The sequence below is a fragment of the Lacerta agilis genome, chromosome 18, assembly GCF_009819535.1.
Source record: "Lacerta agilis isolate rLacAgi1 chromosome 18, rLacAgi1.pri, whole genome shotgun sequence".
Classification (NCBI taxonomy): domain Eukaryota; kingdom Metazoa; phylum Chordata; class Lepidosauria; order Squamata; family Lacertidae; genus Lacerta; species Lacerta agilis.
The window spans coordinates 2,664,836-2,690,799 of record NC_046329.1 but is presented as its reverse complement, the minus strand read 5'-3'; the positions used below and the strand labels follow the sequence as shown (position 1 = coordinate 2,690,799).

Here is a 25,964-nt window from a genome sequence, read left to right as displayed (position 1 = left end):
TATTTTTTTTATTTTTTTTATTTTAAACTGTCCATACCAAACAAACTCACATGCACCAATGCTTTGGGGTGCAGTAAAAACTCCACAGTTCATAACTTTGGGGGGGTGGAGGGGAAGAAAAAGGAGCTTCTTTTTAAAATTAAAAAATACCTGCAAGATGGGGGGAGGAGCTAATGGGGAGCACCACCCACCCCCTCGCACAAACCCCACCACAATCCTAGCTCAGTCTTCCTTATAACCTCCTCCAACCCAGCAGGGATGGAACACAAATTGCCGAAAAGTTACAGAAGACAAGAGGGGGTAAGGTGGAAGACCTTGCTCGCCTGCCATGGACACAAAACATTTTATTTTCCAAAACGGGGCAGGGCAGAATGTACATCTTTGATGGCATGCGATGCCTTGGGAGACTGGGCAGAGGTCTCAGAGTGGTCACCTCCGAGCTGTGGTCTGTGGCAGGATGACCGGCACACAGGCAATGCCAGCGAAAGACTCTGGGAAGTGCAGGTCCCTCTCCCACTCATCCGTCTCCGTGTTGTACACCTGTATGATGCTGGTCACGTTGTTGAGGTGCCAGTTGTACCCCCCGACGATGTAGATCTTCTTCTCCAGCAGGCAGCAGCCCGCCTCGGACTGCCCCGCCCGCATGGGGCTGACCGTCGTCCACTGGTTGGCTTCAGGGACGTAGTACTCCACCGCCAGGACGTCAAAGCAGCGGTCGACGTGGTCCATGCGGCCCCCGAGCGAGTAGATCCTGCTGTTGGCGCTGACCATCGCGTGCAGGACTCGTGGCTCGTTCATGGGGGCCTTGAACTCCCACTGGTCCATGGCGGGGTCGTAGCAGTGCAGGGCCTTCTTGTCCTCAACCGAGATCCCGTAGCCACCCGATATGTACAGCCTGCCCCCCACCGCGGCCCCGGCGTGCCCCCACGTCCTGCGCTTGAGCGAGCACACGTAGCTCCACTCGTTGGTCCGCGGGCAGTACCTCTCCACTGAGGCCAAGCTGCCGGAGCGGTTCCTGCCCCCCGTGGCGTAGACCATGCCATGCAGGGCATTCAGCTGGAACTGGATCCGGCTCTCCTGCATGGCCTGGATGCGCAGCCACTGGTTCAGGTGCGGGTCGTAGCGGTAGCAGGCGTCGACTGCCCCCTCGCCGCTGCGGTACTGCAGGTGCTGCCCGCCAACCACGTAGACAAAGTTGTCCAGCAGCGCCACGCAGGTGTGGCTGCTGCCCACCTCCATCTCCGTCAGCTCCTTAAACTGCCGGGCGCTGCCATCCAGAAGGTAGTAGACCTTGCTGCTCACGGTGCGGTCGTTGTCCGTGTAGGGTGTGCCGCCAAAGGTGATGAGGGAGAGCACGTCCGAGCGGATGGCGGTGCGGGGCGACTGCATCTCGTGCTGCCGGAAGGGCAGGATCTGGTAGTTGAAAGCCTCCAGGAGGTACTGCCTGCACAGCACGTCTTCCACCATGATGTCCAAAGTCTGGACGTGGTCCACCAGCTCAGAGGACTTCATAAGCGGGAAGCGGATGTGGCAGAGGACCTGGCTGGCGTTGCCGCGGCGCGCCGGGTCGTACTGCAGCCAGCGGATGGCGGCCCGGAAGAGGTCGATCTCGCTACAACTCTTGAGCTTGTTACTCTGGAGGAAGAAGACGAGGCGCTCGAGGGGCAGGTGGAGGAAGTCCTCCTCCTCGGAAATCTGGAGGAAGTGGCGGAAGGTGAAGGCGTCCACCGACTCCTTCAAGGAGGCAAGGCTGAAGGTGGTGGCCATCTGCCCGATGTTGAGGCAGGTCTCGACGCTCATGGCAGACTTGAGGAACTCCTCGCACAGCTCCACCACCGGGACCATCTGCAGGAAGACGGCCGCCCCGAGGACGTCCTGGATGCAGTCCAGGTCCAGCGTCACTTCGGCACTGTAGGCGAACTCAATGATGTGCTTCAAGCCCTTCGCAGAGACGCCTTTTAGCTCAATCACGTCCTGGTTGGCTTCCCGCATTCCACCAGTGAACATGGCCCTAGATGTCAAAGAACCCAATAGAGAGAGGAGAGTGTTCAGATTCACCATTCCTAGGTTTCAATACAGGCAGATTCCCCAAAGGCTGCTGAGTGATTCCCGTTTCCACCAAGTAAAAGTTATCCTTTTAACCCATATGCCAACTGTTTTATTATTATTATTATTAATTTAACAAATAAGCAATTCAGTAACATTTTTAAATTTACCAATCAATCATTCCAGCTATGACTTCCCCTCCCACCCTCCCTGGTTCCCTCAAAATTTGAATTTATGTGGCATATTATAGTTACTCTATATGTTCACCCTATCTCACAAGAAAAACAAAAAGTTCACCCTCACTGCTATTCTTACTCAAATCCTATTTGTGTTTTACCATCTTTACAATGAGTTTTTAAGTATTCTGCAAACATTTTCCAATTGTTGCATACTATTTAGGCGCTAGGCAGAAGTATTCCTTTTCTACCAGGCCTTCCTTTGACTTTTAATTATCTGTAGCCTCTTTGATTCGGTGGGATGGTTGTGTTTTCTTTTGTGCTGTAGGTGTTACGTGTTTTAAGTTACCTTGGTAAAGAAAGTGGCCAATAAATTTAAAAAATAATAACAAATAACAATAAAATTTAAGAATCTTTGCAGCTGCCCCACGGCTAAGGAAACTCCCTCCCTAAAGAAATCTGCCCTGACCCTTCTCTGGTGGCTGTTCACCACTTTCTATTCTGACCAGCGTTTGGCTTTTTCTGGAGCCCTGAAATGGTCAAAGGCCTGGAAACAATGCCTTATGAGGAACGGCTTAGGGAGCTGCGTATGTTTAGCCTGGAGAAGAGAAGGTTAAGGGGTGATATGATAGCCATGTTCAAATATAGAAAAGGATGTCATATAGAGGAGGGAGAAAGGCTGTCTTCTGCTGCTCCAGAGAAGCGGACACGGGGCAATGGATTCAAACTACAAGAAAGAAGATTCCACCTAAACATTAGGAAGAACTTCCTGACAGTAAGAGCTGTTGGACAGTGGAATTTGCTGCCAAGGAGTGTGGTGGAGTCTCCTTCTTTGGAGGCCTTGAAGCGGAGGCTTGACAGCCATCTGTCAGGAATGCTTTGATGGTGTTTCCTGCTTGGCAGGGGGTTGGACTGGATGGCCCTTGTGATCTCTTCCAACTGGATGATTCTATTTAGGCGAAATGTCAGCGAAATGTCCAAGCATCCTTTTGAGATGTTACCAGATAGGAAAAGGCTGGGCAGGCAGGTAGACGAAAAGGGAGCTGACTAACAACAGGGGTCTGTGGGAAGAAGAGAATTTCTCGCCCAGCCCAGATCTAGGTCAATTTTACTCCGGAAAATCGAAGCGCTGAGTTCCCTCCCCTCCCCACAGCTCAGTGACTGGCTAAGCCACTAAATGGTTATTGTTCCTCAGGGGCAACAAATGGAAGCTTTATGCATTATGATGCCGGCGTATCTTAAGCTGGTCCATTGTTGTGGAGCGGGAGGAAGGCTTTTTATCAACAATGGCAAGCTAAAAGTCCGGAGAGGCACAGTCAAATAATCCTGGTGTTGTCAGAAGATGACACTTCGTAGCCCTGAAATCCAGATTAAAGAAACAAGAGGTGGAAAGCTTTTCAGAGCCGCCTCTCCCTCGCCCCCTTGATCTGAACCTAAATTGGGGCAAGGCAGGGGGACGAAAACGGAGGAACATGCTCCTAGATCCTCTTTCCTCTACATACCCAAGTTATCGAAGCAGCTCTTGATGCACCTTAAGTGCACAAATTCAGTCGGACAAGAGCCATTAGCACTGTTACAGAAATTATGGGGGGGGGGGGGGCGGTCACCTAAGCAAAGTCTCCTCCCGAGTAAAGTCATTGGGGTACGAAGTGCTGCCCTTAAGGGAACCCATCTCTCTGCCATGATGCAGACCAGGTACACAGGGAAATGCCTCAGCAGGTAATGTCTGGGTGCTTCAGGAAGCCACTGGGCTAATATCCCTCAACCGGAATCCCATTGTTCTCTCCCAGATAAGTGCTCAAGATATCCTTGCCAATACTTAACACCCATTCACATTGGCCCAGGGCTATCTCCATGATATTGCTCCATTTCCCCCATATGTTAATCTTGGTTTTCCTATATGTTAATCATGTATAATCCTCCCCTTTTGTGATGTAGTGATGATGTTTCCAAACTGTATTCTGGGATATGGTACAAGTTTTTAAAAGTTCTTGTAACGCTGCTCTGGGTGTGCAGTTTGACTGTAACCTATTGCGCAATAATAAACCCTGTTTTGTCCTTTGCTCCAGTGGCTGGACTGCTTTTATTTAACTCCACAGAAACCAGTGGGCTTATCCCCAAGGGCCAGGTGCCTGGGCAGTTCCACACCTGGGATTTTCCGTTACATCACTCACCTGTTAGGAAGAGCAATAAAACTCTGGGGTTTAATGTTACTAGGGAAACTAACGCCAATAAAGATAATAATAATAATAACAACAATAATAACACCCACACACAAATCTCAGAAGGTAGCCAAAAAAGCAAGGAGAGTGTTAACACCAGCTGCTGCAAGAAGGCGGAGAAAGGGTTGTCAGTGCCAAGCACGGAGTGGGTATTGGGGCTTTTACTCGCCACTTCTATATGCTCAGAAGCGCGCGCGCGCACACACACACACACCCAGCAGGGACGTGGCAAAGGCTTTGAGCCTAGATCCTCTGCCCCAATGGTGGTGGTAGTTTTCCCCAGCCCCTCAGATATCAAGTCTGAAGGGGAAATGCAAAGCAAGCCGCTGTGCAGGTGGGGAGGGGTGAGTCTCCAGGCTCAGAAACAGGAGCACAGCTGAAGGAATAATAATGATAATAATGATAATAATATGCTGCCCATCTGACTGCGTTGCCCTGCCTGCGTTGCAACTGCTCCCAGCAAAATACTGAAAACACAATAAAACAGCAAACCTTAAAAACTTCCCTTCAGGTGCCTTCTAAAAGTCAAGATAGTTCTTTATTTCCTTGACAATCTGATGGGAGGACGTTCCACAGGGAGGGCGCCACCAAGGAGAAGGCCCTCTGCCTGGTTGTTTGTAACTTCACTTCTCACAGCGAGGGAGCCGCCAAAAGACCCTCTGAGATGGACCCATAGCTGTCAACTTACCCCTTTTCTAGCGAGGGATGCTATTCGGAATAAGGGAATTTCCCTTTAAAAAAGGGAAACGTTGACAGCTATGGGTGGACCTCAGTCTCCAGGCTGGACGGTGGAGCTGCGGACGCTCCTTCAGGGCTTTGCAGGTCAGCACCAACACTTTGAATTGTGCTCGGGAACATGCTGGAAGCCAGTGTAGATCCTTTAGGACCAGTGTTATATGGTCTGACGGCGCCCTGCTAGATAAGAGCAGAGGCCCGTCTGATTCAGCCTTCCCCAGCCTGGTGCCCTCTGAACTACAGTTCCCACTGCGGCAGCCGCACAACCCTATGGAACCCACGGCCTGCCACTGCAGTGAATCAGGTGCCTCCAGGAAGTTTACCTAATGGCAGCAGCCCTCCGCAGAGGCTGGTCCAAAACATTCCTGGTAACGCTCCTAAACATCACAGCTAATAAGCCACAGGTGCCTCTTTGCTCCTCTTCCACGAAACTCTCTAAGCCCCCTTTTTAAAAGCCATCTAAACTCACGTCCATCGCCACACCTCTGTGAAGCACTTTATTTCTCCTGCTCTTAGTCGGTGCCAATTCAGTTCTTAAAAGGGGATTAGAAAAACAGGGCGGTGTTCAATTCAGTTTTAGAGTAAACCTGCTGAAATCACAGGGCCTAATTTCAACGGCTACTAGCCAGGATGGCTGTGCTCTGCCTGCACAGTTGGAGACAGTAATGCTTCATAATACCAGTTGCTGGAGATTGGGGTGAGGGGAGTGTTTTTGCACTCGGGTCCTGCTGGCGCTGTGGGTTAAACCACAGAGTCTAGGGCTTGCTGATCAGAAGGTCGGCGGTTCGAATCCCCGCCACGGGGTGAGCTCCCGTTGCTCAGTCCCTGCTCCTGCCCACCTAGCAGTTCGAAAGCACGTCCAAGTGCAAGTAGATAAATAGGGACCACTCCAGCGGGAAGGTAAACGGCGTTTCCGTGCGCTGCTCTGGTTCGCCAGAAGCGGCTTTGTCATGCTGGCCACATGACCCGGAAACTGTCTGCGGACAAACGCCGGCTCCCTAGGCCTATAGAGCGAGATGAGCGCCGCAACCCCAGAGTCGGACACGACTGGACCTGATGGTCAGGGGTCCATTTACCTTTGTAGATTTTCCTTCTAGATGTTGTGGGACTACAACTCCCATCATCCCTGGCAATCCCTGGCCACACAGCAGCTCCACATGGGCTCCAGCTGCCTTCTCAGGGACACTGGAAGCTGCCTCACACAGAGTCGGATTATTGGCCCATCTAGCTCAGTAGTATCCACACTGATTGGCAGAGGCTCTCCGCTGCTGCAAGCAGGAACCTCTCGCAGCCCTGCCTGCAGGCTGAACCTGGGACCTTCCGCATGCAAAACAAGATGCCCTGCGTACCACAGGGGCCGTTCTAGGAAGATGGTATCCCTCCCTCCCCCCACTTCACCTAACACCAACAGGGACTGTTTCCTGCACTGTTTCCAGAGAAGACAGACAGCCTCCCCTAGTAGAAGAGCAGTGTTTGAAATTCCCAGGGAGCCAGTCACAGGTCCAACTCCAGCAACTGACCTCTCCATCAAGACAGCTGACTCATGAGCAGCAACAGACACACGTTCTGTGCTTCTGTGCTGCTGCTACACAATTCATGGAACCCTTTTCTGGGCACCTTCGTCCTCCATCACCACATCAAGGAAAAGTTAAGTGAAGGGCTGAGTACAGAGATATTTGACTGTGCTGTAGCCTTTTCGCAGGCCACCCAAATGGAGCTCACAGACCACAGTTTAAAAACCTCTGCTTTGGTCCATAGTTAATGCCATCTCCATTTCCATTTCCACTGTGTGTGTTTCTCCTTCTTGCATATTGGGACAAGTGAACTGTTCTAAGAGCAAGCTACAGTCAAACAGTGTAGTTGAGATCATAGAATTGTAGCGCCGGTAGAGACCCGGAGGGCCATCTAGTCCAACCCCCTAGAGAATGGACATGCTGCAATATATGATAAAGGGTCTTTTTAGTTCTTCTCTATTTTTTCCCCTCTTTCTCCTTTCCATACAATTGTGTTTTGTAATTTCTTATGTGCGAGTTTGAATTTTATTGTTTAATATGTTTAAAAACTTTCAATAAAATTATTATTTTTAAAAAGTATCTCAGTCAGGGTGGGAGACTGGGAGAAGAGGTAGGCACCCAGGTGAGAGCTGGGGGAGCCTGCCTTTTGATGTGTGGGTAAATTCACAGTATAAATGTGATAAAGGGTCTTTTCAGTTATTCTTCCAGTCTATTCTTTTTTCCTCTTTCTCTTTTCTGTACAATTGCGCTCTGTATTTTCTTATAAACGAGTTTCAATGTTATTGTTTAATACGTTAAAAAAATGCTTTCAATGAAATCGTTATAAAATGAAAGAGACATTCCGTTGTGGCAACCGTAAGCTAGGTTTAAGGTGCCAGTTGGTGTTTATATATCTGAGCTCCTAACGCTGGAGCAGAGGTGAGGGGGTACTCCGGGTCTCTCACCTGAAGTAGTCACTGCAGGCAGCCAGGACAACTTTGTGGACCTGGAACACCTCGTTGTTGATGGTGAGGATGACATCAAGCAGCTGGGCCTGAGCCCGGAGGGAGGCCAAGCCGTGCAGGAGTGTCGTGCTGTGGCCCGGGGCGGAGAAAGTGCATTTCAAAGTGCTGCTCTTGTCTGCCATGCTGCAAGGACGAGGGGTTGATATGGGTGGAGAGAGGAAACAGAGAGAGAGGCTTTCAAACTGCTGGCCTGTAAAACTGACACAATCAGGGCCGTAGGAAGGCGAGCAGAGCTCGGCAGCACGCCTGTATCAGGCCAAAGGGGGGCCCATCCAGCATCCCTTCTTCCACAAGGTCTATGATGCCCTCCTGGAATCATGGAATTGTAGAGTTAGAAGAGAGCCCCAAGGGTCATCCAGTCCAACCCCCTCCAATGCAGGAATCTCAGCAAAAGCATCCAGGACAGATGAAGAAGAGGAAGAGTTTGGATTTGATATCCCGCTTTATCACTACCCGAAGGAGTCTCAAAGCGGCTAACATTCTCCTTTCCCTTCCTCCCCCACAACAAACACTCTGTGAGGTGAGTGGGGCTGAGAGACTTCAGAGAAGCGTGACTAGCCCAAGGTCACCCAGCAGCTGTGTGTGGAGGAGCGGGGAAGCAAACCCAGTTCACCAGATTACGAGTCTACCGCCCTTAACCACTACACCACACTGGCCATCCAACCTCTACTTAAAAACCTCCAAGAAAGGAGACTCCACAAGCAACCCAGGGAGACCATTCCACCGTCAAACAACTCTCAATGTCAGGAATTTTTTCCTGATGCTTACTCAAAATCTCCTTTCTTGTAACTTGAAGCCATGGGTTCAGGTCCTACCCTCCGGAACAGGAGAAAACAAGCTTGCTCCATCTGACAGCCCTCGAGGTAGTTGAAGATGCCTATCCTATCTCCTCTTAAGTCTCCTCTTTTCCATGCTAAACATAACCAGCTCCTTCAACCATTCCTTACCAGGCTTGATTTCCAGACCCTTGATCATCTCCTCTGCACAAATTCCAGCTTGTCGATATCCTTCCTAAATTGTGGCGCCCTGGACTCCAGGTGTGGTCTGACCAAGGCAGAGTAGAGTGGTCTATTCTGAAAATCTGCCTTGCACTCAGAGAGTTGCTGGTTCAATTGCTAGTGTCTCCAGGCACAGCTGGCAAAAACGTCTGCCCGAAACCCTGGAGAACTGCCACTGTCAGTCAATGTAGATGATCTTGCGCTGGAGGGACCAATGGTCTCGCCTGGTATAGGGCAGGTATCCCAACAGATTCCTAAGTAAAGCTTGGTTCCCAAGCCCATTTCAACCAAAGAGCAAGCAGGGGCCTTTTCACAATTCAGACACAACTTCTCAGACTGGCACCTACCTGATCAGTCCGGGATCAGCATTGGGTGCCATGAGAAGCACAAAAGCCAAGTGCAGCTGCCAGCTGAGGCAGATGGATTCCACCTGCCCCCTGACCTGGGCTGAAGTGGCCATTGTGACAGCGTCCAGGTGAGGTGCCCCTAGCTAGCTCACAGGACTAGGGCTTGGAGGCAGAGAGAAGGGTTCCCAAATCTCTGCCGCTTCGCTTCTGAATATGCTGGAACATCCACAACCCCTTGCATCGGCTAGCTTTTTTGTAATCCTTACCAGAACCTTCTCTCCTAGAAGGTCCATTTGGCTTCCTCTTTTCTGGAGAATTTAGTTTCCAGGGTTTCCCAAACTTGGGTCTCCAGCTGTTTTTTAAACTACAACTCCCATCATCCCTGACCACTGGTCCTGCTAGCTAGGGATGATGGAAGTTGTAGTCCAAAAACAGCTTGAGAAGCATACGTTTGGAAAGCACTGATTTAGGCACATGGTAAACATCTTTTCTGGATTGTTTTAATTCAGTGACGGAGAACTCTTTTTTTCTGGCGAGGGCCACATTTCCTTGGGGTAACTGACAGGGGGGGGCAGTAAAAAAATAAGGACACCCAGTTCTCTCTCACACACACACTCTGCCACCCCATGTCCCTTCCTAGCACCCAGAATGAAATTTGCTGCCCTGTTAATTTTTTTTGGGGGGGGGGACTTTTAAATGAAGTTTTCAAAAACACAGTAAAAGAAACAAACCAATCTACAGGAAGTAAAGAGAAGAAAGAAACTAAAGTAAGAAGAAACAGAAAAAGAACCGACCAGATCCCGCTTATCACTACCCCTCGCAAATGCATAGAAATCCTGCTATGGCTTATTTTATGGCTATGTCTTATTTTAGGAGAAACAGGGTATATCTTAGCTTTCATCCCCTACAGAGGAATGGTCCACCCCATTTCAATTAACTCTTTCTTCCCTGCTGCTGTTGGATGGTATTAGTGACGTATCCATTTTCCCCTCCCAGTTATTAAATGTATTCTATTGATTTTACTGTACTGTGCACTGCTTAAGCTTTGGGTTTCCCCCATGGGGCCTTTGTGGCTGAAAGGAGGCACAGAAAACCCTAAACAGAACAAATTCAACGAACAAACTCTTAAGACAGATCAGTACCGAAATGATCCCATTAAGATACAACAAAGCTACGATGAGGTTTGTGAACAAGCTATCGTAAATTTTGATTGGAGATGTGCAGAAGCAGTTAGAAGACTAAGGGATATTGTAACTGTGTTTATAGAATGATAGACTTGGAAGGGACCACTAGGGTCATCCAGCCCCCTGCAATTCAGAAATCTGTTGCCCGAGGTGGTGCTTGAACCCACAACCCCAAGATTAAGAGTCACAAGCTCTACTGACTGAGAAATCCCAGCTGCTCAGTAGAATGAACTGTGGCTTGGTTTAAGGCACATTTTGTGTGTATGTGGAAAATAATCCTAATCCTACCCCACGACCCTTAACGTTTTTCCATCAGATGCTTTGATGGGCACAAGATGCATCATTCTGGATTTGTACAGAAGAAGAAGAAGAAGAAGAAGAAGAAGAAGAAGAAGAAGAAGAAGAAGAAGAAGAAGAAGTCTTAAACTTTATTCCAGGCACACAAACCGGAAAATAAAGGAGGGAAGCATTATGCATACTTAAAACCTAATGCTATTCTACTAAACGCTGCTCACTTAGTGCCTCTAGTTACATGCCTGCACGGAAGGCTAATTTTCCGCTACTAAAATGGCAATTAGAATTTTTTTTAAAAGCATATATACATATAATACTGTATATAATACAGTCAGCCTCCTTCAGATAAATTAGCGGTATCCATGGTTACTGAAACAATTCAGATATTTCACCACTGTACAAAACAAGAGCACAACACCTCTCTTGAGCAAGTGCTCGGAGGGGGGAGATTCTTAAATATGGAAAGGATCTTAGAAGCCCTATAGGCCAGTGGTGGGCTAAAACTTACGGTAAGCCCCACAATGTCCACCAATAAAAATTATTACAGTGGTACCTCTGGTTACATACTTAATTCGTTCCGGAGGTTCGTTCTTAACCTGAAACTGTTCTTAACCTGAAGCACCACTTTAGCGAATGGGACCTCCCGCTGCTGGTGCGCCGCCAGAGCACGATTTCTGTTCTTATCCTAAAGCAAATTTCTTAACATGAAGCGTTATTTCTGGGTTTCAGAGTCTGTAACCTGAAGCGTATGTAACCCGAGATACCACTGTATTACAGTCATACCTCTGGTTACGTTCGCTGCAGGTTGCATTTGTCACAGGATACGAACGAGCCGAACCCAGAAGTACCGGAACAGGTTACTTCCGGGTTCAGCGCTTTGCACATGCGCAGAAGCGCCGAATCGTGCCGCACACATGCGCAGACGCAGCGCTTCATGTTGCGTTCTGCTCATGTTGCGAACGGGGCTCCAGAACGGATCCCATTCACAACCAGAGGTACCACAGTATTATTATTATTTGTTGTTATTAAACAAAACTTATATACCATACCACTTGATCATTTGTTTTAAAAAACTAAGAAGCTCTAAGCAGTTCACAACAATATAGATGAAAACATTAAACACTGTCAAAAATAAAAATAAAAAGCAGGTATTAAAAATATTCAAACAATGATTAAAACAAATGGTAGTGCGTTCTCTCTCTAAGTCATCATCCACTTGTCTAGATAGGCTAGCCTAGAATAAAATGTTTTAAGCAGGTGCCGGAAAGAATACAGGGAAGGCATCTGCCTGATGTCAACAGTCCAGCTGCCGGTCAACACAGAGCAGGCAATACCCTGAGCGAGATCAACACATTATCTGACCTGGGATATAAAAGGCCATTTCCTGTGTTCTGTCTCTCAAGCAGGAGACTGGGGCTTTTGCAACGTGGAGGAGGACAACTATCTCCACCTCCAACATCCAGCCTGAAGAAGTACTCTGTGAAAACGGAAAGCTTGCTCATTTTTTAGCAAAATACACATAGCCGTTCAACAAAGCAACCTACCATTGAACTTACCTACAACAAACTTACTTGTAATACCTGTCCGAATCCTTCAGCTGAATCGCTATGGGGTGGGGGGTAAGCTCAGTTGGTAGAGCATGAAACTTTGAATCTCAGGGTTGTGGGTTCGAGTCCCACGTTGAGAAAACGATTCCTGCATGGCAGGGGGTTGGACTAGATGACCCTAGGGATCCCTTCCAACTCTACAATTATATGACTCTATGCTGTTTGATGGGCCGTGTTTTAGGAAGGGGGATTTTATATACTGTATTATTATTATTACAGTATTATTGTTATTACAACACCTACTACTACTATTCTGTGGTTGATACAACCACGATGGTCAAAGTGACAACAATAAATGTAACATACTAAAATAAAATAAAACAGAAGTAGTAGTAGCAGCAATAATAATAATAGTAATAATTTATTTATATACTGCCCCATCTGACTGGGTTGACCCAGCCACAAATTGAACACAGTAAAACAAAGTAAGTAACAACAACACAACAAAATAAAAATATATTGTGAGGAAATAATAAATAATATAAAGTAATAATGATAGGAATAGAAAAAAAGCAGTAATAAACATAAAATAACAATGATAGGAACACAAAAAATAGAAAAGTAACAAAGATATAATCAATATGATAACAATATAAAATAATTATGCAAGGCATATGATATAAATATAATAATGATAAGTGATATAAAATAGTAATGATAATAAGAGGATAAATTCATATTAGCAGCGATATAATAAACTGTAGAATTGTAGGATCGTGGAGTTGGAAGGATCATCTAGTTCGACCCCCTGTAATGCAGGAATATGCAGTGCTCCATACGGTGATTGAACCTACAACCCTGACATTAGTACAGTAACACCAGACTCTAACCAACAACAACAAATACTGCAAAATAATGATATGCATGTGATAAAACAAAAGAGCAACAACGATATCCCAAAGGCTGGGATAGCTCAGCAGAGCACGAGACTCTTAATCCCAGGGCTGTGGGTTCGAGCCCCACATTGGGCATTGCAGAGGGTTGTACCAGACAGATGACCCTCACGGTCCCTCCCACTTCTACAGTTCTTTGGTTCTATGATATACTAAATATGATGCTAGTATGAGGATAGCAACGAATAATGCAGAATAATAACCACAGAACAGCAACAACGATATGCTAAAGGTGATAACGATTATAATAACAAATAATGTAAAATGAAAATCAAGCAGCAACTAACCGATGCACCAAGTATGACAACAATAGCAATGCGATAGAGCAAAAAAGAGCCGCAAGAATACAACGCGCTAAAAAATATATAAAGAAAAATCTTAATAAATGATGTACTGCAAGGAAAGGAAAGCATAAAGAATAACGGGTATCAAATAGTAAAGTGCAGGGAGTTCCTTGATAAAGATCGGGCGCCCCTCTTCTTCTTCTTCTTCTTCCTCCTCCCTCCTCCTCCCTCTTTCCTCACCTGCTGCTGCCGCTGCCTCCTCCGCCGCCGCCGCCGCCGCCGCTCCCTCCGCCTCCCCCGGCGATGCTGGGCGTGGGCGGCCGCTCGGCGGAGGCGAAAGCTTCGGCCCCTCCGGACTCTGCCATCTTGCCCGCCGACGCCGCCTCAGCGCGAGGCCCGGCCCGGCCTTAGCCCTCCGCGAGGCCCGGCCTTGCCTTCCAGGCGACGCCGACGCTGCGCCTCAGAGCAGGCCGGCCGGAAGGCGGGAGGACGACGACGACGCGGCGGAGGGGGCGGGGCGAGGGGCGGGGGGAAAGGCGGAGTCGAGGCCAGCCCGCCTTTTTCTTGTATTCCTCACAGCCTTTCTCAAACCTTGGGTCCCCGGATGTTTTTGGCCTACAACTCCCATCATCCCTAGGTAGCAGGACCAGTTGTCAGGGATTATGGGAGTTGTAGTCCAACAACATCCGGGGACCTCAGGTTGAGAAAGGCTGCAAGAGAAAGCTGGAAAGGCCGCGTCAGATACGGGCCTCCTCTCTCTCTCTCTCTCTCTCTCTCTCTCTCTCTCTCTCTCTCTCTCTCTCTTTATATATATATATATAATATATATATCAGTTAAAAAATATATATATCAGTTAATATATATATATATCAGTTAAAAAAACACAAAGGTGCAGACTTGCCTGTCCCTCTCTCTAATATAAAATATCTCTCTAGAGAGATACACTATATAATATATAAATATCAGTTTAAAAGCACACAGGCGCAGACTTGCTCTCTAATGTATAAAATATAAAATATAAATGTTAAGTTTGAAAGCACACAAACACAGACTTACCCATCTATACACAATATATAATATGCAAAATATCCCTTTTGAAAGCACACAGGCGCATTGCCTTTCTCTCGTAATATAAAATATAAATGACAGTTTGAAAGCACACAGGCGCAGGCTTGTCCATTCTCCCTACACAGCAATATATAAAATATAAATGTCCATTTAAAAGCACATCTACTTGCCCGTCTCTCTTAAAATATATCCCGGTATGTACATTTTTTATAATGAATCTTACCTATATCTCTCATCGCAATTAGCAGTGCAAATACTAAATGTTTCATTATAACAGTTTACTTTAAATCACAATAAGCACGCAAACGTCTCTATTCAATAAAGGCCACCATCTTTTTATTGCAATTTCCTTGCATTTTAATTCTGTTAAGATCAATTCAGTCTGTTTCAATGTTGCTGTTATGTTTTGCATGTATTTAAATGTGGGTTGTGAATTTTTCCTTGAGGAGGAGGAGAAGAAGATATTGAAAATGGAAGACAATTGTCGGGGTTTGGGTGCTGGAGCTCCTCGTGCACAAACTTGGACTGCTCATGCACGAGGTACCAGTAGCGGGGAAAGCGGCCAGCGTTCCGCGTGCTTCTGAGCACGGGCACCGGCCAGGTCTCACAATCTGAAGGTTGAGTAAGCCGGGTGATGACTCCGAAGGTGCATGAGTTCTTAATTGCCTTTTAAAGAAATATGTTGCCTCGAGAAATAGGATATGCCCTGACTCTGAATAGATAGATCAACTTAAGGAAATTAAAATTTTTACTCTAAACCTTTTACTCCCTCTTTTACCCCAAAGAAAGACAGACACCGGTTATATCTTTAGTGGCTTCGGCAGAACCCGCGTAGGCTCGTCCCCTAAGCTAAGTTCTCCTAAGCTCAAAGTCCCTGCGCGCCCAATCTTCCGCGAGGCTAACTAAATAAAACTAAAACCGAAATATCTTCCGCAAGCCTAGCCCTAGGCTAAACCTAAAAAGCAAAGACATCACTTTGCCGACAAAGGTCCGTATAGTTAAAGCTATGGTTTTCCCAGTAGTAATGTATGGAAGTGAGAGCTGGACCATAAAGAAGGCTGATCGCCGAAGAATTGATGCTTTTGAATTATGGTGCTGGAGGAGACTCTTGAGAGTCCCATGGACTGCAAGAAGATCAAACCTATCCATTCTCAAAGAAATCAGCCCTGAGTGCTCACTGGAAGGACAGATCCTGAAGTTGAGGCTCCAGTACTTTGGCCACCTCATGAGAAGAGAAGACTCCCTAGAAAAGACCCTGATGTTGGGAAAGATGGAGGGCACAAGGAGAAGGGGACGACAGAGGATGAGATGGTTGGACAGTGTTCTCGAAGCAACTGGCATGAGTTTGGCCAAACTGCGAGAGGCAGTGAAGGATAGGCGTGCCTGGCGTGCTCTGGTCCATGGGGTCATGAAGAGTCGGACACGACTGAACGACTGAACAACAACAACAAAGAAACCTAACTAAAGCTAAACCGAATGATCTTCCGCAATCTAACTCTAACTAAAGGAAAAACCCATCCAACCCATCCAGCCCGCTCCCAATACCCTTAAACTAAACTCTGACTTCAACTGAAAGAACTAAAGAACGAACGTCGACTAACCCAAACTGAACGTAGGAAAAAACGTGCCTAAGCGGGGGAGCCTCAGCCTTTTATTTAGGAACAAACGTGACATCATGATCAATGCCTCAACCAATAAAATCACTGTTGCTGCCCTCCAAAAAGGCGGGAAGCAAGTTTAACGCTCATTAATAACTTTGAACATGACCGGAACTATGAAATAAAGGCGGATTAATCTCATTGGTGAACCAAACTATTCATTCTTACTTTTGCTTTCGCTTTTGCGCGTAGTAATACCAAAAGTAGTTCCCGAAAACTTCATTAAACAATTAAATAAATGTGGATCCTATAGCGGATCCGTGCAGCGTATTCCGACAGACAATGGCAGAGTTGCCTCCCTGGGTGAAATACTTATATTGTTATAGACAGCTTACCTTATAAACGAGTTATATATTACAGTATCTATCTATAGCACAATATACGCAAGTGCTATAAGCAGTGACACAGTATCACAGGCGTAAGAAGAATGCGCAATATATATTTTCCATTCAACATAAAGCATGCTATCTTACCTTAATGTTCTTATAAATATAAGATAGTTTATCTTATAAACTATTTAGAATCAGAATCTTTATTTGCATCAGCCACTAGCCCTAGCAATAAAATAAAATGTACTGAAGATGAGGTAAAAAATTAACTATAGAAAATACATATAAACTATTTATTTATAGCCAAATAGAGAGAGCACATAAACTAAATAGTATAAATTATTGCTTCCCTTAAACATATCTTATATATGGTATCGTTTTATCTTACAAACTACTGTACTCCTGTAAATATCCAGATAAATATATTGGGGGTGTGCAGTGTAAATAAATGTTTGCTTTAAAAAGCGCCGTTTCCTATCTATGTAGAGTTCATAAGGTAAATAAGATAAGATACAGTGCTTTAAAATAAATAAAAATTATTCCATGCCATGTGACAGCTCGATAAAGTTCACAAGATAAATGAAATATCCCAGATACATTGTATGAGTAAGCGTTCAGTTTGAAATTGCACAGACTTGAGACATGAGATACATCATGTTTTGGAGAGGGGTATTTATGGTTTATTTAAAAAGTTTGTCTCAGGGTTGTGGGTTCAAGCCCCAGGTTGGGCGAAATATTCCTGCATTGCAGGGGGTTGGACTGGATGACCCTTGGGATCCCTTCCACTCTACAATTATTTGATCCTATCCATGAAAAGTCTTTTGAGGGAGGGATACATGAAACGGCATTTCCCATACTGTAAAAAACAAAAACAAAGGTGTGAAGTGTGAATGGAACAAATGTGATTTTGATTAAAAATAAAACAACCACGAGGTTAGTTTTGAGGGGGCGGGCAAAAATAATGGGGCGGGGGCATTTGATATGTCCACACGCACACTGAAAAGGGGTTAAAATTGGGGAGACTTTGAGTGCCCTCATTCAGAGAATGTGGATCTATGGGGACAAAGACACCCAGAGTTTGGAGGGTGTGTATCCTTTTGTGGGGTGCATCAATAGGGTCAGATGTGCACCCTTCTGTACACAGGGAACCCCTGAATTATGGGTCTACCAATAAGACCAGTCCTCTAGATCCTGACAGCCCACCCACACCATATACATACTTATAGATCCATAAAATTGTAAGGTTAGAAGGGACCCCTAGGCTAGGGTCATCCAGCCCAGCCCCCTGCAATGCATAAATCTTTGGCCCAACATGGGGTTCAAATCCCGGCCCTGAGAGTCAGATCCTCATGCTCTACTGACTGAGCTTCCAAGGCAGACTTAATGCACATTCAGTTCTGTGGTGGCTCCCTGAGGTTATAGGGAACCAGGCACAGGGCCTTCTCAGTGGTGGCACCTGCCTTGTTAAAACACCCTCCTGTCAGATGTCAAGGAAATATACAACTATACAACTTTTAGAAGACATCTGGAGTTTTCAGTTTGATGTCTCACTGTTTTTATTATTGTTGTTATTGTTGTTGTTGTTGTTGTTGTGGCTTTATAGGTCAAAACCAGCACTTTGAAGCCGATAGGCAGCCAGTGCAATCGGGTTAGGATCAGTGCAATATGCTCAAACTGTCTTGCCACCAAATTCTGTGCACCAGCTGAAGTTTCCAAACTGTCATGAGATCTGATCTCAGGGTCGTGAGTTCAAGCCCCAGCTTGGGCTAAAGATTCCTGCATTGCAGGGGGGTTGGACTAGATGACCCCACGGGCCCCTTCCAACTCTATGATTCTGTGATTCAGAGGCAGCCCCACGTATAGCGCGTTGCAGTAATGTAACCCACAGGATTCCTAAATCAATAGAAAAACAAACTGCTATAGGTAGGAGATGTAAAAAATCAACTGGAATGGAAAGCGTTAAGTAGCTGCCGTAAGTCCCGACACTGTCGCAAACCACCCTCCCACGCCTTGTTGCCGCAAAACCTTATTTCCTTCCCAGCCCCTCCCACTTTACGTCGTCTCTTCCGTCTCTTCCTCAAAAAAAAGAAAGAGATAAAAAAAGAAGCGAGAATTTCCAAGCAGCCATTACACCGGGATCCGATGGGACGCCTCACATACGAGAGTGGAGAATGCAAAAATTTGCCTAGCAGGCAGAATTAGACATACCTGTACTTTTTGTTGCAGACATTAAACCACACCTTCTAGCTTTTTTTTGGCAGGGCGGCAACTATGCTGATGGAGTAAACCAAGATTTGTTTGTTTTAAAATTGAATTTAAAATAATGGTTGTTTTAGCAGATGCTTAAAAACGTGTGAAGAAATAATAACTTTAAAAAGTGTGTTCCCCGCCCACCAAATTGTATAAGCAACACTTCTCTGGAAGCAAATCCCCCTGGACCATAGGCTTACTCCCAAATCAAGGATTGCAAGCGCAGTTGCTTAACGGGCATTAGCAAGCAATTCACACTTTTGAGACTTGCTATCCTGTGGAGTTTGGGCAGCTCGCTGGCAGAACATCTGCTTGGCTTCCAGAAGGTCCCGGGGTCAGACAGTACTGAGCCAGATGGGACCAGCAGTCTGACTGTACAGGGCACCTTCCCAGGTTTCCGCTTAAAACCATCTCTTTGTTCAAGGTCATGAGGAGCAGTCTCTTTCCTCCCGATTCTCTTTTGTTAAGTTTCAACATTCTTCACATATACAGTCAAAACACAAATTCATATTTTCTCTCATTTTTATCAACTTCCCACCCAGTTTTCAATGGAGTTGTTGTTTCTCCCCTTTCCCTCTTCTAGCTATGAAATCATAACCACAGTAAAGTAAAGGTAAAGGGACCCCTGACCATTAGGTCCAGTCGTGTCCAACTCTGGGGTTGCGGCGCTCATCTCGCGTTACTGGCCGAGGGAGCCGGCGTACAGCTTCCGGGTCATGCGGCCAGCATGACTAAGCCGCTTCTGGCGAAACCAGAGCAGTGCACGGAAACGCTGTTTACCTTTCCGCTGGAGCGGTACCTATTTATCTACTTGCACTTTGATGTGCTTTCGAACTGCTAGGTGGGCAGGAGCTAGGAGTGAGCAACGGGAGCTCACCCCATTGCAGGGATTCGAACCGCCGACCTTCTGATCGGCAAGCCCTAGGTTCTGCCCCTATTTTCATCGGAGAAGTGTTGGAGGGTCTTCTTCTTCTTCTTCTTCTTCTTCTTCTTCTTCTTCTTCTTCGTCACCATTTCAAAAGATGGCCCAGACTGGGCAAGATAATTCTATCAACAAGTGTTATCAGGTACAGTGGTACCTTGGTATACGAATTTAATCCGTTCCAGAAGTCCGTTCTTAAACCAAAGCGTTCTTAAACCAAGGCATGCTTTCCCATAGCAGCAGGGGACTCAATTTACAAATGGAACACACTTGACATGTTCTGCTTCCAAGGCAAAGTTCACAAACCAAAACACCTACTTCCGGGTTAGCAGCGTTCTTAATCCAAGTTGTTCATAAACTAAGCTGTTCTTAAACCAAGGTACCACTGTATCTTGACAAACAGGAGACAAGACACACACTCAAATTTTTGCTGTAGACTACCTCTTTCTGTAGACTACCTCAACATCAAAAAAACTAAGATCATGGCCACTGGTCCTATCACCTCCTGGCATAGCTGTCAACGTTCCCTTTTTTTTGGTGGGAAATTCCCTTATTCCAGCGCCGTTTCCCAATGCAAGAAAAAGGAAGGTTGACAGCTATGCCTCCTGGCAAATAGAAGGGGAAGAAATGGAGGCAGTGAGAGATTTTACTTTCTTGGGCTCCATGATCACTTCAGATGGTGACTGCAGTCACAAAATTAGAAGACGCCTGCTTCTTGGGAGGAAAGCAATGACAAACCCAGACAGCATCTTAAAAAGCAGAGACATTGCCTTGTCGACAAAGGTCCGTATAGTTAAAGCTAAGGTTTTCCGAGTAGTGATGTATGGAAGTGAGAGCTGGACCATCAAGAAGGCTGATCGCCAAAGAATGGATGCTTTTGAATTCTGGTGCTGGAGGAAACTCTTGAGAGTCCCATGGACTGCAAGGAGATCAAACTTATCCATCCTTAAAGAAATCAGCCCTGAGTGCTCACTGGAAGGGCAGATCCTGAAGTTGAGGCTCCAGTACTTTGGCCACCTCATGAGAAGAGAAGACTCCCTGGAAAAGACCCTGATGCTGGGAAAGATGGAGGGCACAAGGAGAAGGGGACGACAGAGGATGAGATGGCTGGACAGTGTTCTCGAAGCTACCAACATGAGTCTGACCAAACTGCGGGAGGCAGTGGGAGACAGGAGTGCCTGGCATGCTCTGGTCCATGGGTCACGAAGAGGCGGACACGACTAAACAACAACAACCACCTCTTTCTGTGATGCTTATATGATGCTTTTGGGTGGTCTTTGGCTAAGGAGCTGGGCAATTTCTAAATTCTTTAAAATCTGCTACACACCATTGTTGGGGGGTCCCTTCTCACTTCCTAGCAAAGGTGGGGGGGGGAACTCTGTTGCAACTGGAAAATAAAGATCTGCCTTGCTTCGGCTGTTTCCTGCCTCCATCCATCCTTCTCTGACCGATAATTGACTTCAGGGGACTCTGAATCCCTTGGTGATTGGTGATGTAGCCAGTGTGGTGTAGTGGTTAAGAGCGGTAGACTCGTAATCTGGGGAACCGGGTTCGCATCTCCGCTCCTCCACATGCAGCTGCTGGGTGAACCTTGGGCTAGTCACACTTCTCTGAAGTCTCTCACCTCACAGAGGAAGAGAAAGGAGAATGTGAGCCGCTTTGAGACTCCTTTGGGTAGTGATAAAGTGGGGTATCAAATCCAAACTCTTCTTCTTCTTCTTCTTCTTCTTGTGCTGTAAAAGCCAACCCCACTTTTACATATACTGCAATACCTAACACTGGAACTCGTAGACACCCAATGAAGCTGCATGTTGGGAGACACAGGACAGAGAAAAAGGAACAACTTACTGGGTTCACACAGCGCAGAGTTGAACTGTGGAACTCCCTCCCACAGGAGGCAGTGGCGACCACCAACTTAGAAGGCTTTACACATAAGGCTTAGAATTTATTATTATTTCTTGGCGGAGTGATAATATTTATTTATTCTCACACCTATGGCTTTTCTTTCTTTCTTTTTGGTAAATGCTTTTTATTTCATTTTATCGCTTATTTAAAAAAAAAATCAAGATTTTCTTAGGTTACAAAAGTACGCGCTTTTTTCATTTCCCCCCCCCCCCCCAGGTCGCAGAGTCTTTTCTACAGATCAGTTACGTTTGACGTGAGGCATTTTATCGCTTATATAAAACAAATATATATAACATGAGAAATATACAGTATAACTACATAGAGAGATGGGGAAGAGAGAGAACTATAAATAACAAGACATTTATTTATTTCCAGGTTTATACATTTCAATAATTTTACAGTCGTTTTAACATTTCGAAACTTGACTTCCTTCCCCCTCTTTCTGCGGTTCCTTAAATTTTATATATATATATATATATTCTGCATATCCAAATCAACTTAATTTGTTCATTTATTCATCTACTTTCAATATACACTCCTATGAAACTGCAGGTTATTACAATAATCCTGCCAATGTTCTTATCTGTTTGCCATTTGTTTGTAAATATTAAATAAATAGAGGCAACTATTTATAACAAGAGGTAACAAGAGATGGAAGTTTTTAAAAAAATGAAATAAAATAACCCATAAGATTAGGCGCGTAAAATAAGTTATGGTCATGGAATTATTCGAAAGGCAGAATACTGTTTCACTGTGACTCGATGGTCCAGATTTTGCCCCGCACATGGACGATTCCTCCCCCCCCCCTTCACCGTCCAACGGGAATCCGAAAGTGTCTCTCAGAGAACCACCGATCTCTCACCCTCTTTGCCCGCCGGCCTCCTCCTCTTCCCCTCCCGCCCCGCGCCCTGACTCCCGCCCGCCCCTTTCTGCGCCTGCGCGCAGCACCCTTACGGGAGGGCCCCCCTTGAGGGCCAGGGAGAGAGCGAGCGAGCGAGAGTCGCCTAAGCCAGCTCCGGAGCGGAGCCCCGTATTCACCAAGGCGGGTTGCGCCGGCGGCGTGACGTCAGCGCCATAGAGCGCCGCGGGGCCTTACGCCGCTGGCGCCCCGGGCGTCGCTTGCCTGCTTTTCTTGCTCAGAAGGCGAAAGAGGTTTAAAGAGACCAGAGCAGAAAATGGGGCGCCTGGAGGGGGGCAGGCCCGTGGGCCCCCACCCCTGAAGAGCCAGGGGGAGGGGGAAGAAAGCCAGGTGAGTCTCTTTTTTTCGGAGGGGGGGTGTTAATTTTGGAAGGGCTTAATTGTTGCTTTGGAGGGGGGCTCTTCCCCAATCCCCCCTTATTTGCATTGCTTTATATAGGTGCAAATTTTTTGGGGGGGGGCAACGACAGAAAAAGAGCCAGCAATGCAGTGTTGTCTTGAGGGGTAGGAAAGAGGAAGCTGCATTTTGGCCGAAGGGGGTCTTAATCTTTTTGCACATTGAACTAGCCCTATTGCAACACTTATAGACACTTTATTATAAATTTATTGGTAGGGGGGGCTGCTGGTGGGAGGGGGGAGAAGGAGGCTGAGCTGGGTGTGAGTTAAACTTGGAAAGGGTTGGGGGGGGGGAGAGAGGCCTGCTGGCCCTGTTGCTTTTTACCTCCTCCAAACACCCCAATTTCTCTCTTCCACCCAAGGAATAAATAAAGCCACCATCGCAGCCCCCCCTTTTTTTGTAGGGGTGGGACTTGCATTTAGGTTGGAGGGAATTTCATAAAATACCCACCTCCTTTCCACAAGCCTTTCCAACTTTAAAGGGGAAAGGGAGAAAACCGTTTTTTTTTTTTTTTTTTTAAAAGTGGATTTTGCTTGTGTGGGACAGAGACACGTGTTTGTGTGAATTGGAAGATGCTCGTTGTTTTTTTTTATTTACCCCAAAAAAGAAAAAGAAAAAAAGAAGTAACCGTGACCTGGGCCTACTTAATTTCTTTTGCTCTTAACTTCCCTTGTCTTCTTTCTTTTGTTTTGCAAAACGAAACAAAGCGCAGTGCTAAACCTTGTTTTAATATTTTCAGTGCTGAGTGTTCGCTTTTTTTGGAAACCCCCCTCCCCTCCCCCCAAAAAACTTTTTAATTTTCCCTTCCCCAATTTGAAGAGCAGACGAAAGAGGCTCCTGAACTGTGGTGGTTTCTAACTTGGAGGGTTATCTTTTGAAACACCAATGATATATGATGATGATGATGATGATGGTGATGATGAACTGAAAGGAAAGAATTCCACATAAAGAGTTGTTATTCTGCTCTTATAATTCCCCCCCCCTTTTTCCTCCGGTGGGAACTGGGCCTCTTTCTCAACACCCCCCCTCCCAAAGTCCCTTTTTCCAAAACAGTAGGTTAGCAACATCCATAGCTTGGGTGTGTTCATGGAAAAGGAAGGGAAAAGGAGAGGTGAGGGGGAGGGGAGACAAAAGGAGGAAATTAAAGGAAACTTTAACCAAAAAAATGAGTTTTTTGGGGGGTGGGGTGGGGGATGAGGATCAGTGCAGCTGTAGCTGAGTGCCTTTTAACCCCCAGGTTGGGGGATCCATCTCATTTTCCTTTCCACTCATCTCAGGCCAGGCCTTGTCCTTTCTGTTCTCTCCCCCCCCCTCTTTCATCCCTCCTTTGTAGCAAACCACACATACACCCCCCCCCCCCAAATTGCAAAGAGAAAAAGTGAAAATCTAACTGTTGCAATACTGGTTTGTTTCCCCCCCCCCCGTTGGAACCTTCTGTTATCTGTAGCAAGTCTTTTGTTTTGTTATTAATGCAAAAATAAATAAATGCTTCTTTTCTTCATCTTGCCGCTTCCCAACCTTCCAAAAAGGGAACCCCCCCCAACCCCCCAAGTGTTTTGATGTGGAACTCATGAAGGGATTTGCAATCCTTGGGGGTTTTTTAATGTCCTAAATTGCCCCCAGACAGCCAAAAATCAAAATGTCTTGATGGAATAGGGAAGAATTCCTTCTGGTGGCAGGCCTGCGAAGGGGACCACCCATTTGGAGGGATCCTTGCTCTCTCTGTAATTTTATTTTCCAAGCGCTAACCTGTTATGTTTCTGCTGTGTGTGTGTGTGTGTGTGTGCGCGCACAAAGTGTCTTCGTGGCAGGCTTTTAAAGCAATCTGTTAGGCAGGCTGTATATAAAAAAAACCCTGATTTATTTGCCCGGAACTTGTGTTTGCAAAGTCACTATCTTGGGTCTTGTTATATTCTGGCGAGGCCTTTCTGGAACGGATAAACTAAAGCGTGCGAATCCGTCTGGCAGCAGAACATTTGACCAGGAAATACATCAGATTCCCCTCCTCCTCCTCCTCCTCCTCCTAGCAAGTGAAATGCCGAGAAACAGCTTCAAAAATAAAAAAAAAGAATGGGTTGGCTTATGAGGCCAGTCGTGTCCAGTTAGGAATATTTATTTGTTTATTTTTTCTGAATAACTTGACAAGACACTGGAGAAGTTTTGTTTTTTCCCCATGCAGACGAAGGGAAATTGTTTAGTAGAATCATACGAGTTGGAAGAGACCACAAGGGTCCTCTAGTCCAGCCATGTCCAACAGGTCACTGGACGTCTGCGGTAGATCACTGGCAGATCATTGGCCCCCCCCCCCCAAAGAAGCTGAACAACTGTGGCTCAACATTTTTCCTCCTCCCTGAAAGCTCAACATTTTACCTCCTCCCTGAAAAAACTCAACAACTTTGACTGGAACCCCTCAAAAATGGGCCTTCCTAAAAAAAAAGCTCAATAACTTTGACCTGAACCCCCCCCCAAAAAAGGGGGTAGATCACTGCCAGTTTTTAACTCTGTGAGCACATCGCAGTCCACCCCTCCTCTAGTCCAACCCTCTGCAATGCGGGGATCTTTTTTTGCCCAATGTGGGACTCAAACCCAGAACCCTGAGCTTCAACATGTGCATTACACAGAAGAATAGAGAACTGCATGTGGAGGAGCGGGGACGCGAACCCGGTTCACCGGATTATGAGTCTACCGCTCTTAACCATTGCACCACACTGCCTATGACAGAGTCGAACCATTCCCCTGCTGCACTGAACGGCAGCCGCCCTCTGGGGTTTTAGGCAAGGGATCTCTGCCAACTGAGCCTGGAAATGCCCTTTTACATGCAATGCAAACCACTGAGGTACACCGCTTCCTTTGAAAATAATAATAATAATAATAATAATAATTTATTTACCCGCCCATCTGGCTGGGAATAAACTTAAAACAGAGTCTTAAACTTAAAATGAGTTTAAGACTGTAGTCCTCAGGGTTTTTGTGGTTTTAAACAGGAAGGTGGGGGCTGAACCCACCACCCTGTTGCAGAGCTACAGCCTTTCCCCATCAGCTAAGCCTCTTCCCTCCCCCCTGCTTATGTTTCGCAGTAGTTCTTAAATCTCCTGACAATCCTGCGAGGTAGGCTCGCTCTGAGAGGCGCGTTTGAATCTCCTGCTCCACGGTGGTTAGAGCTTAGAAGCACCTGTGCATGGGAAACAGTGACTTGGTTCTAGCGCTGTGGC

At 46.3% G+C, this 25,964-nt stretch overlaps 1 protein-coding gene across 1 annotated transcript; it reads right to left on the bottom strand.

Moving 5' to 3' along the window:
* Window positions 1-324: 324 nt before the first annotated feature.
* Window positions 325-13,704, bottom strand: KLHL26 (kelch like family member 26). The gene is made up of 3 exons (XM_033136643.1): window positions 13,545-13,704; window positions 7,638-7,820; window positions 325-2,011 (listed from the first exon to the last, which is right to left on the bottom strand). Exons 1-3 carry the CDS (start codon window positions 13,667-13,669, stop codon window positions 430-432), a joined length of 1,890 nt encoding a protein of 629 aa, XP_032992534.1. The 5' UTR covers window positions 13,670-13,704; the 3' UTR covers window positions 325-429.
* Window positions 13,705-25,964: the final 12,260 nt, after the last annotated feature.

Coding starts and splice junctions, on each gene's coding strand:
- KLHL26 (XM_033136643.1), bottom strand. CDS start 13,669: ATGGCAGAGTCCGGAGGGGCCGAAGCTTTCGCCTCCGCCGAGCGGCCG. Junction 7,821..13,544: donor GGAGGCAGCGGCAGCAGCAG/GTGAGGAAAGAG, acceptor TCGTCCTTGCAG/CATGGCAGACAAGAGCAGCA. Junction 2,012..7,637: donor GCCTGCAGTGACTACTTCAG/GTGAGAGACCCG, acceptor TTTGACATCTAG/GGCCATGTTCACTGGTGGAA.